The sequence below is a fragment of the Acipenser ruthenus genome, chromosome 6 (genome assembly GCF_902713425.1).
Source record: "Acipenser ruthenus chromosome 6, fAciRut3.2 maternal haplotype, whole genome shotgun sequence".
Lineage (NCBI taxonomy): Eukaryota > Metazoa > Chordata > Actinopteri > Acipenseriformes > Acipenseridae > Acipenser > Acipenser ruthenus.
This window is the reverse complement of record NC_081194.1, coordinates 38,043,387-38,055,959: the sequence shown is the minus strand read 5'-3', so window position 1 is coordinate 38,055,959 and position 12,573 is coordinate 38,043,387. Positions and strand designations below refer to the sequence as shown.

Sequence of the window (12,573 nt, the reverse complement as noted above, 5' to 3'; positions counted from 1 at the left end):
AAAATTACCTATATGGTAACAATATCCTAGGAGACAGTCAGCATGGTTTTAGGAAAGGGAGATTGTGTCTAACTAACCTGCTTGATTTTTTTGAGGATGCAACATCGACAATGGATAATTGCAAAGCATACAACATGGTTTATTTAGATTTCCAGAAAGCTTTTGACAAAGTCCTGCATTAAAAGATTAATTCTCAAAACTAAACGCAGTAGGGATTCAAGGAAATGCATGTACATGGATTAGGGAATGGTTAACATGTAGAAAACAGAAAGTACTGATTAGAGGAGAAACCTCAAAATGGAGCGAGGTATCCAGTGGTGTACCACAGGGGTCACAAATGGAGATAAGATAAAGGGGCATTAAGAACAGAAAATAGGAGACACTTTTTTACACAGAGAATTGTGAGGGTCTGGAACCAACTCCCCAGTAATGTTGTTGAAGCTGACACCCTGGGATCCTTCAAGAAGCTGCTTGATGAGATTCTGGGATCAATAAGCTACTAACAACCAAACGAGCAACATGGGCTGAATGGCCTCCTCTCGTTTGTAAACTTTCTTATGTTCTTATGTTCTAGTGTCAGGTATATTTACAGTTTGAAAAAACAGCACTGACTGGAACAGTAAGCAAGCATGGCTGGAAAGAGAAAAGTGATGCGCATCAGCACAAAAATTCAGTGTAAATAAAATGTCTTAGATGTTGTGTGCTTTCTAAAGCATGCATGGAACTCTGTCAGTCCGCAAACAATGCAACATTGTTTAAAAAAGCTAGGGACAATGTGGGAATGGGCCTGATTATGGACTGGGGAAGGGAATGGGAGTACTCTGTAAATAATTTGCATTTGTAAACTGTGTTATTCTTGTTCAGATCTGTTGGCGTTCTCTGTGTATTTTGGTGCTTGTGTGACTAGAGCTGAAAGGCTGTGTGTGAGTGCGTCACTGAGGGGGGGTGGGAGCAGGTCTGACAAGAGCAATCAGATAGGGAGTGTTGGACCAGAGAGTGAGGAAGGGGAAGGGACAAGGTTGTGTGTGTGGAGATGACAGTTTGAAAGAGAAGCGGTTCTGGCAGCAGGAGAATCGAGAAAGAGTTAAGAGAGGTTGAGTTTGTGAGTGAGAGAAGAATGGAGAACCATTGTTCACTAAAAGCTAAAAAAAATAAAGACAGCGGTTCCCTACTGTTTTGCAATGTTGTCTGTCTCATTATATTCTGAAAACCCCACAGCTCAGCGCTACAATATGTAAATCCTATTCGCTGAATCAACCTCTGTCTCGATCTCATGCCTGTCACTCAGCAGCGAATGCACGCATCCACATGGCAGATGGCTAGTCGGTCACAAGCATTACCCTGTATCTTTCTAAACAAGGGATTTAGGGGAGCTCCCTAATAAAAGATGTATTTCAAAACAATAATAATTTATATATATATATATATATATATATATATATATATATATATATATATATATATATATATATATATATATAGTAAGACAGCAGGGAGGGGGTTAAAGCCTCCCTTTAGAAAAAACATATGCGGAATGCACATTTGTTTAATTTAATTTGTTAGTTTTGTTATTGTTTAATTGTATTTTGCTTTGTTAATCAGTTCCATTAATTGTTTTATTGCTTAATTATTCTCTGCACCTGGAGATCATTATTAAATTAGAACCAGGTGCAGGGTATAAAAGGGGAGCAGTCAGTTTGTTTGGGGCTGCTAAGGAGAAGGAGGCAGAAGGGGTGCTCTGCTTCCAGGCAGTCATTGAAAGGACAAAACTTAAGTTTATAGTACAGAGTGTTTTGATGTTTACAGCAGGTAAACAGCTTAGCCGTCCTGTGGTTCAGTTCAGGTTCCCGTGTGTTTAGTCAGTGCTCGAAAAGGAGCTAGGTGTTTGTTTGGTTTATTTTGTGTTTTTGTTTGTATTATTAAAAGTGCCCATAAGCGCTGAACCTCCAATTTCTGTGTGTTGGGTCAGTTTTAAAAGGGGCAAGAACCCGAGTGGGTGCAAGTCGTTTTACAATATATATATATATATATATATATATATATATATATATATATATATATTGTAGAAAGAGTGGCGTCGCCTTTAAGAAATGGCGACGCCATTTGAAAAACTATACAACCCAGGAACCTTAGCTTTAATAGGGAAGGCGGAGTTTCTGGGTATAAAGGGAAGTGGAGCGGGACAGCGGGGGTGATTGTGGGGAGCACCGCCGGTGTGTACTGCTGAACAGGGCTCAGAGAATTGAAAGTGCATTACGTGTTATTGGAAGGTAAAGTGAACGTTTGATTTCGTTTTGAGCAAAAGCTGTATTTTGTTTTACCGTGGGCGTTTATCCTCTTGGTGAGGTAGTCTTTTGTTTTGTTAAGGTTTAATTTATTTTGATGAAATACTGGACAAGAGACGCTGTCTATCGGTAACGAATTTAAAACAATTCCGCAGTTTCCGTGACGATTGGGGAACCGTCACAACTGCCGTTTGTATGTGGATGTGTATTTATTTCGGGACTCAGAGGGAAGCGCGCATTCGTGCGCAGCAAAACTAGCGAGCTGTAACAGCAAGAACTGAGGCAACAGTCTGGGGTTTTGGACGTGGTTTTATTCTACAGACAGGAACAACAGTTTCCACAGGTGGCGTGGACAATAAGGATATTGTGCTTGAACTCTGAGACACCCCCGTGTTTCTGTGAACCACTAGGACATTGGTTGCAGGGGTTCATCCCCACAACCTGGATACAATTCCATTCCATACTTGTGGATCCTTCCTGGTGTTGCAGCGATACTCTAACAGAGGGTGTCCACGTTATCCTTACAAATCACCTGTGTTCAGGGATACTCCAACAGTGGGGGGTCTCTTTGTTCTTACCTGTGTTACAGCAAGTTCCAGCAGAGGGAGTCTGCGTTATCCTGACCTGTGTTGCAGAGAGACTCCAGCAGAGGGAGTCTTTCTGACACTCACCTGTGTTACAGAGACATTCCAGCAGAGGGTGTCTTTGTGTTCTTACCTGCGTTACAACAAGATTCCAGCAGAGGGAGTCTGCGTTATCCTGACCTGTGTTGCAGAGAGATTCCAGCAGAGGGAGTCTTCCGTACACTCACCTGTGTGACACAGATATTCCAGCAGAGGGCGTTTCTTTCTTCTTACCTGTGTTGCAGCCAGACTCCAGCAGAGGGAGGCTGCGTGATTCTTACCTGTGTGGCCGAGAGACTCCAGCAGAGGGCGCCGGTTCCATACTTACCTGTGTGGTAGGAATACTCCACAGGGAAAGGACTTGCAAAGGCCTCAGCCTGCTGGACTCGGCATTTCTGAAACAGTTAGTGAGGGATGAAGAAGTGAGCCAGTTAGTGACCCGTACAGGGCTTTACTCAACATAAAGAAAGTGATAATTTGTGTAAATATTGTAAATAAAAATTACTTACCTGAAAGTTCCTTGTGTCTGTGCCAGTCGGTGGAAGCAAAAGTAGAGTCTTACACGGGAGTACTCTACTGGTTTGTTACAATATATATATATATATATATATATATATATATATATAATGCGCTATGTATCATTTCATGTTAAAAAAAATAAATACAAAAAAAATGTGGGAAATGTGGGCGAGTAGGGTAGCCTATTGTAGATTTACTGCAGGTATTTTGAAAATGTACTGTACTAACATTTTGACTGAATAATTTTGCTCAGTTCGTAGTCTACCATAAGGATCCGAATTGCTGAGCTACGCTTTTATAGCAAAACTTGTATATATTATATATGTATGTGTATAATAGGTTTATAATAAATACCGGTATACTGTATATGCAGTCAAAAAATGTTTAGTGGGGTTTTTTTGTATTTGTGTAACGCTACGTCTGGGTTTTTGTTTTGTTTCCCTTGTTTTTTTTATTATATTGTTTGGTGGCCAAATGTGGCAAGCTGCACTTGTGGTTATTTTATGTTAGTTTTTTTTTTAATTGAAGTGACCAATTATTGTTTTTATTTATTTTTCCCCCAATTTGGAATGTCCAATTAAGTTTTTTTTCTCCTCACCGCAGCGGGTCCACACACAGCACAGGCGCTCTGAGGGCGTGTGATTGTCCTCTGATTTCATACGCTTAAAGCCAGAACGGCTTTTACGGCGAGCAAATCGAGAGCAGAGGTGGGCAGGCTACCGATCCCGGAGAACAGATCAGCCCTGCTTTTTATCCACTCTGAACATGCTCAGTGCCTGGCCATAGGGTTCGCTGTTGCGCGATGAGGAGTTCCTGCCTAAAAACTTTGTGTAACTCCAGTTTAAGAAAGCAGCACAATATCAGTAGTCGCACAAGGCCAAATTGGAATGCAGACAGAACCATTTAAATATACCTTCCCCTCCAAAATAGTGTGAGAAAAAGGTGACATTTATTATTTGCCATGTAAACCACGCCTTTGTAATCATCCAACATTGGCATTTCTGTTATATTGTGGATATAGGGCACGGTCATCTCTAACATACGGGTATTTTAAGAATATTTTTGTCTTTAAAAGTAAGTAAAATGACCTAATTTAATATTTAAAACACTGTATTATGATCTACTGCTGTTTCGATCAACTATCTAAACCCGATAATCTGTTTTGAAAATACAGACTTGAATAAGCAAATAATGGTAAAAAAATAATAATCTTCTTTTAAACTAATTAGTGAAAATTTGGGGTAAATAATGTCAACTTGATTGAGCAGATAGACTAATTGATTATATTTTGGGTTTTTGTTTTTTTACGTTTTTAAACACAGAGGAGAGTAACCCTTCAATAAACTTTTCAGACTTTTTGACCATCTGCAAAGACAGAAAATACACAGAAAAACTAACCCTAATTTTATTTTATTTAGAAATAGTGATATGAAAGAGAGATGCAGTTGTATATATTGGGGCAGCAGTGTGGAGTAGTGGTTAGGGATCCAGACTCCTGACCGGAGGGTCGTGGGTTCAATCCCTAGTGGGGGACACTGCTGCTGTACCCTTGAGCAAGGTACTTTACCTAGATTGCTCCAGTAAAAACCCAACTGTATAAATGGGTAATTGTATGTAAAAAATAATGTAACTGTATGTAAAAATAATGTGATATCTTGTAAGTCGCCCTGGATAAGGGCGTCTGCTAAGAAATAAATAATAATAATAAATTACAGAATACATACAATGTCATTACCCTTTTTTTTTTTTTTTAAGTATGTTTGGATGGATTAAAAAACATTTTCCTATTGTGAAGAGATCTTAGATATTCTACAAAACTAATATGTCTAATGCACCCAAAATGCATAGTTTCCAAAGTATTTGTTGAATAACAAAACATATCTGGGTTCCTTGAAAGCTTAAAAGAGAGTTTGTTTGTCACCTCTTACCTGAGCACACCTGCAGAGGCTGCGGGGGTCAAGAAAGGAGAATATATAGAGTGCCAGCACTCTGGGCAGTACAGTGGTGAAATCTAGAGCCACTTCTGGGACTCGATTCTGGAGATTCCTGCATACAAAGCGCAGTTGAGCTGTTGAGCACCTTCCAAAGAGATCTAGCAGGATCTGTTTCCGCTGTGAGTCTGTCCACTTATCAAACTGATATAAAAAAAAAAAAAAAAAAAAAAACAAACATTCATAAATTACCTGGAACTGTAAAAAGCTGACAACACAAACCTGGTGGAGTGGCAGACAAATATGCAGCAGCCCAGGAAATACATACAGAATTGGACAGAAAGGTGGTCACAAAAATGTAGGATTCAAATATAAAATTAGAACAAACCTGACATGAGAAAGACCTTGGTTTTGTAGTAGATTTGTCAGCACTCTGTCCTATAGTTTGAAGAATATTAACAAATTGCAATACCATCCGAAAATGTTTTGGCATACATTGTATATATTTTTTTGTTGCTAACCACTGTCATAAAATGACAGTAAATCCTAGAAAGTGAAGCTTACTAGGCTTGTTTTAATTATTCTTATTTTTTTTACAAATTGAAATGTTACAGCCTTAATCCCTTTGCAGCCTCCATCAGCTAAATTCAATTCCCCTTGTGGTCTTTGGGCAGCCGCCATCATCCATGTTTGATTTCACGCTGTGTCCCTTCTTAGCTGTGTAACTAAGGCATTCTGTCATTAAACTGCTCCAAACTTTGTATAGAGACAGTCAAGCCCTTTGCAAACCTGCCAGACTTGTCTTTGTTTACTTACACAGCTTGATCGACAGTCTGTTTGCTTTGAATATAGTTTATTTGATTAGTGTTGCAGCTGTCACTCTCTCATTCCCTGTTTACACTAGCCACATTTAAGCTGGCTTTGAGATGGTTTAGGTCTTTCAGTGCATTTACACTTACAACTCGGACCTGAGCTGGCTTAGGGTCGATCAGATGAAAAGTTTCTTGTCAAGTGCAACTCCGTTTACACGTGAGCACAGACCTGAGTTGGCTCTGGCCCCGTATGCGCACGCATAGTCCCTGAACTGTAGTGCTTGCCCGATGATGTCATATCGACCACCCCTTGCGTGAAAATATTTCTCCTACTAAAACACTTTAGTGTTTAAATCAACAACAAGCCTGTCATTTGTGTCACTTGCAGGGGCGCAACCAGGATTTTCCTTAGGGGGGGCTCAGGTTACCTGCCCAGTTGAGGACATAAGAAAGTTTACAAACAAGAGGAGGCCATTCAGTCCATCTTGCTCGTTTGGTTGTTAGTAGCTTATTGATCTCAGAATCTCATCAAGCAGCTTCGTGAAGGATCCCAGGGTGTCAGCTTCAACAACATTACTGGGGAGTTGGTTCCAGACCCTCACAATTCTCTGTGTAAAAAAGTGCCTCCTATTTTCTGTTCTGAATGCCCCTTTATCTAATCTCCATTTGTGACCCCTGGTCCTTGTTTCTTTTTTCAGGTCAAAAAAGTCCCCTGGGTCGACATTGTCTATACCTTTTAGGATTTTGACTGTTCGAATCAGATCGCCGCGTAGTCTTCTTTCTTCAAGACTGAATAGATTCAATTCTTTTAGCCTGTCTGCATATGACATGCCTTTTAAACCCGGAATAATTCTGGTTGCTCTTCTTTGCACTCTTTCTAGAGCAGCAATATCCTTTTTGTAACGAGGTGACCAGAACTGAACACAATATTCTAGGTGAGGTCTTACTAATGCATTGTAAAGTTTTAACATTACTTCCCTTGATTTAAATTCAACACTTCTCACATATATCCGAGCATCTTGCTGGCCTTTTTTATAGCTTCCCCACATTGTCTAGATGAAGACATTTCTGAGTCAACATAAACTCCAAGGTCTTTTTCATAGATTCCTTCTTCAATTTCAGTATCTCCCATATGATATTTATAATGCACATTTTTATTGCCCGCATGCAATACTTTACACTTTTCTCTATTAAATTTCATTTGCCATGTGTCTGCCCAATTCTGAATGCTGTCTAGATCATTTTGAATGACCTTCAACAGTGTTTGTCACTCCTCCTATTTTTGTGTTGTGGATCGGTATTACGTTTGCTATTTTCCAGTCTGTCGGTACAACCCCTGTGTCCAGAGACTGTTGCATGATCTTGGTTAGCGGTTTGTAAATAACTTCTTTCATTTCTTTGAGTACTATTGGGAGGATCTCATCTGGCCCAGGGTATTTGTTTATTTTAAGAGCTCCTAGTCCCTTTAACACTTCTGCCTCTGTTATGCTAAAGTTATTTAAAACTTGATAGGAGCAGGTCGACATGTCGGGCAAGTTGTCCGTGTCCTCCTTTGTAAAAACCTGTGAAAAGTAGTCATTTAATATATTTGCTATTTTTTTTTCTTCATCTATGATTTTGCCATTTGTGTCTCTTAGACATTTAACCTCCTCTTTGAATGTTCTCTTGCTTTTATAATATTGGAAAAACATTTTGGAATTGGTTTTAGCCCCCTTAGCAATATTGTTTTCTATCTCTCTCTTGGCCTTTCTAACTTTCTTTTTGACTTGTGTTTGCAGTTCCAAGTACTCTGAAGGCAATTATACTCCTGCCCTGATCTGTGCCTTTCCACAACTTTATCCAGGAGTTGTTTTGAAAGCTCCATGGTCTTCTTGGTAGTATCTTTGCTTTGAATGCGCTACCCAACTGTGTGACCTTACAGAGACAGGTGTATCTGAAATCATGTGAACCACTTTTATTGCACACAGATGGATTCCATTTAACTTATTGTGTGAATTCTGAAGGCAATTGGTTGCACCTGAGCTTATTTAGGAGTGTCAAGGGGGTGAATACTTATCTAATGAAGACTGTTCAGATTTTTATTTTTAATTCATTTGTTTTTTCACCCCCCCATTTCCCATTTTTTCACACATTGAAAGTGTTGAGTCGGTTGTGTAAATCAAAAGGAAAAAAAATCCAAATTTAAAATGTGAAAACGTCCAAGGGAGGTGAATACTTACTATAGGCACTGTGTGTGTGTGTGTGTGTATATGTATATATATATATATATATATATATATATATATATATATATATATATATATATATATATATATATATAGTGTGTGTGTAAACCTCATGCATAATTCCGTTCGTTGTGACAACTTGCAAATTAATCATTTAACTCACTTTATTTGTGCATATAATTAGCTTAGTGAATAGAGCTACCGCTGCTTCATTTTTCCATGCAGTGTGGCTTCCCCCTGCCACGCGGTAATTCTGGTCATTTACTGCTGTTTAGTGAATGAGGCCCATATCCTGTATATTGTTGTATTGACATATGCAGAAACCATGTTTATTTTTGTACAAACTTTTGGTAATATTATACACTGTTTGTATTGTTAAGCAACCTGTTGACATTTTCTTTGCAGTTGTTTGTTATTTTACCATGTGATGCAGTTGGTTAAGTTGAGTATAATAATGATAGGTTCCATAATTAATGTTAAATTGTTACCTAAGGTAACATTTTATTTAAGAAATGTCCTACTGTGTTATTAAGTGCTTGCTAGGGGGTGACATCAATGACAAAAACGCTTGGCTGTAAAGGGGTTAATGATGGCCATCACTCACTGTGTTTCCAGCACTTGTTCCTGTGACAATGCCTAGTCTACTGTACATTATAACAATGGTCTAAGGGCAAAAGTGATGTTTCCCATTATCTTACCCATTTGCCAAGCAGATTCTTCCTTTCGTCAAAAACCTGACGAATAAAAAAAAACGGTAGTAAAGCATGTGCAAAGGAACTATCCCCTCTAGTCAAAAGTTCTGATCAACTAAGCAGTAAGATAAAAAAAAAAAAAAGTTTGACGACATATAAGATGCAAATGTATTTGCATTATCAACCAAGGTATAGTAGTGAATTATGAAATTCTGTCGACCTAGCAACTGCACTCAGCCCAGCAGATACCAATGACTACAATACTTCGTAATCATTCTCAACATCATATTTTTACATTTACAATCTCCATTAAGAAGTTGTTACTGTATTTGGAAAGCAGGTATTTCCATGACAATTTGATGTGATATACACTACCGGTCAAAAGTTTTAGAACACCCCATTTTTCCAGTTTTTATTGAAATGTAAGCAGTTCAAGTCCAGTGAATAACCTGAAATGGTACAAAGGTAGTCAACTACCTACAAATATTAAATTAAAAAGGTAAATTATACAAAAGGTAGTCAACTACCTACAAATATTAAATTACCACACATCACGATATTCTACTCCCAATCACATGTGAACTCACATATCACAATATTCTATTCTCAATCACACGTGAAATCACATATCACAATATTCTACTCCCAATCCAGGGTTGTCCCCAGCCCTTTTCATATTTAATGTCATTATAATGTTTTAATGTTAATATTCAAGGCTTTAAAACTAGCATCACAAGAGAGAACTTTGAACGATCAGTTAAAGAACACTCCTTTGGCACACTGCCTTGTCTTAAACAAGGTTTTGCTTGTCAGTATTTAAAATGTCACTTCCGTTACCTGATCATTGGATTGCTGGTGGTTTAAGGGTGTCCAGGTGCTCATCTTTGTCTGCATCTTTGATCCATTTGTGGTCCTTGGAGCAAAGGCCATTTTATTTCCCAATAGGGGGACTTTTGTGTTTCAAGACTGAAACAGGAGCTATTCTGCAAATAAAGAAATATATTATTAAATGAATAAGAAACTTAATTAAGCCTTCTCTGTACTTTGAATACTAGTCAACAATCTCCCTCCCTATCTGTGAGGGCGCTGTATCCCAAAAGGTATAGACAATGTCGACCCAGGGGACTTTTTTGACCTGAAAAATGAAACAAGGACCAGGGGTCACAAATGGAGATTAGATAAAGGGGCATTCAGAACAGAAAATAGGAGGCACTTTTTACACAGAGAATTATGAGGGTCTGGAACCAACTCCCAGTAATGTTGTTGAAGCTGACACCCTGGGATCCTTCAAGAAGCTGCTTGATGAGATTCTGGTATCAATAAGCTACTAACAACCAAACAAGCAAGAAGGTCTGAATGACATCCTCTCGTTTGAAAACTTTCTTATGTTCTTCTTATGTTCTTATGTATAACAGGAACAGTGTGCCCCATACTGGATGGTTTGGCAGTTCATTCCAGGGTCAGTCAGAAGCCAGCCATCCAGGAAGGGGGTGGAGTCACAATGCCAGAAGTCATCGCCCTAATGCGGTACGTGATGTGTCAGTCATGGATTGGAGGATACGGGATTGAACTAGCTATTGCAGGGGGCATGACTAAGGGTATTTCAGGGGATGTGATGATGCAATCTATTCTTTTGTTATGGTTACTGAAAGGACTCGTAAGGAAACGGAAGTAAAAACGGAGTGTTTAGTTTGTTTGTCTGTCTGTCTAACTGTTACTGTTTGTTCTTGTTAGACGGTGTAATAAATAGGTTTATAATCACTAATGTTACGAATATAGAACAGTGGGGGTGTCTTATATTGTAACATAGAGAATTATAATATTTAGTTGATATGCGTTTTAACCGGAAATAGATACAACTGTTATAAAATTATGGTTTGTTGTAACAGCAATGGAGTGACCACTTTTGATGGGTGGCGCTGTTTCAGATAGAGCTATGGGAAATGATAGACCTATCTAGGAAGAGAAAGAGAACTCTGTGATTGACCTGTGACCCGGATCTGAAAGGTGGCCATCTTTAAGAGGGGCAAGGGGAGTTTGCACAGGGATGAAGTGGTTGGAGTTAGTGAAGAGTGAGGGGGTTTGCAGACAAGTTAAACAAAAGGAAATTTGTTTGGTCAAAAAGTGTCTTTTTGGACATAAAACAAAGCCTGGACCGCTGAGTGTGGAGTCTAGCCTCTAAGTCCAGTTAAACCAAAGTCTGTTGGAAAAGCTGACTGGCCATGTGCTCAGCGCAGGAGTAACCGGAACAAGGGAACCAGAATGGAATAAAGGTTTCCTTGGAAGACAGTAAGTGAAGCAAATAAGTACTTACTACTGTTTAAACAAAGCAACGGAGTAGTTGCAAAGAGACTGCAAAACCCCACTCAAAAGCAAACCAACCAAGTGCATGTCAGGTATACACTGCTGAATGTATATAGTGTAAATAGTGGTCTGTGTGAGTTGAATAATCAAGGGTATTGTACACCAGAGTCTTACACAACTACCATTGTAGGTAAGGGTACTCTGGTGGAGGTAATGGTGTCAGACTGGCAGTGATAAATTGGCACACAGACAATTTAAAGGCTACCACTGGTTGGTAGTGAAGATTTGAGTTGTTTTCTTTCTGTTACCTTCACCTTCTAACAAAATAAATATTGCCAGCAGCTGATGTACAGCAATTACAGTTGTGGACATTATAATCATTTACACCACCTCGACCATCCTGTCACAACGGCTAATATGTACTGGGAGCTATCGCTACAGGCCAGCATAAGCCCGGACTACACTGCACTGCTGCACCACTATTGTTGTCTTTCACCACACCTGCACGAGAGCACGCACTGTCTGGAGAAGTGGCCGTGTCTGTGTTGAGTGTTATTGTTATTGTATTATTATTTCGGGACTGAACCCCGTAGTTTATTACTAGCAATACACATTGCTGTGTAAAGCCAGTATTATTATTTAACGGTGCCAAACTGTGTTAAGGAAAATTTAAAGAACTGTTTGGACTGTGAACTTAGTTGTCTGCCGTTGTTTGGAGCACTGCATCACCTACACACCTGCGCACTACTAACCATTTTGCCACAGTATTCCTGAACCTTTTTTAGTAATGTAATGTAAAGTGATATCAACTTTTGTACTGTTTTATCGCTCTTGTCGCCTTCCTTTGAAGCAGTTTTTGTGGAAGGTCAAAATCTAATTCTACATTGACTTCCTGTAACAGGGGAGATCTGTGCTGACTATCTGGTGTATGCGTGGTTCTATAGGAAGAGGGCAGCAGTCTCGTAAGAGCCGCCTGTCAGTCATGGCGATGACACGGAGAGGTGGGGAAGAGGCTGTGTTGGCTTTCTCTCTCTCTGACTGGCTGAGAGGCGGGCCTTTGGGGATTGCTCGGACCATAAGAACTGCTCTTAGTTGTGCATTCGGGTGGCCGGAGAGAGGATACCCAGTGACCCTGGCGGAAGACGTCAGTGTAAAGAAAGAGCAGGCAAGCACGGCTGACAG

At 39.5% G+C, this 12,573-nt stretch overlaps 1 protein-coding gene across 8 annotated transcripts in view; it reads right to left on the bottom strand.

The window, feature by feature from the left end:
- fbxo16 (F-box protein 16) overlaps positions 1–12,573 on the bottom strand; it is a 93,025-nt gene that overhangs the window by 39,196 nt on the left and 41,256 nt on the right. For 7 of the 8 annotated variants that reach the window (XM_034018985.2, XM_059025361.1, XM_059025365.1 and 4 more), the window contains 3 exons: positions 9,925–10,070; positions 9,094–9,129; positions 5,356–5,562 (listed from right to left, as the gene is read on the bottom strand). In XM_034018985.2, coding sequence (XP_033874876.1) covers positions 5,356–5,562; positions 9,094–9,129; positions 9,925–10,017 — 336 coding nt within the window. In that variant the 5' untranslated portion in view covers positions 10,018–10,070. The remainder of the gene's footprint in view (positions 1–5,355; positions 5,563–9,093; positions 9,130–9,924; positions 10,071–12,573) is intronic. The other variant, XM_059025364.1, reaches the window with a different exon arrangement.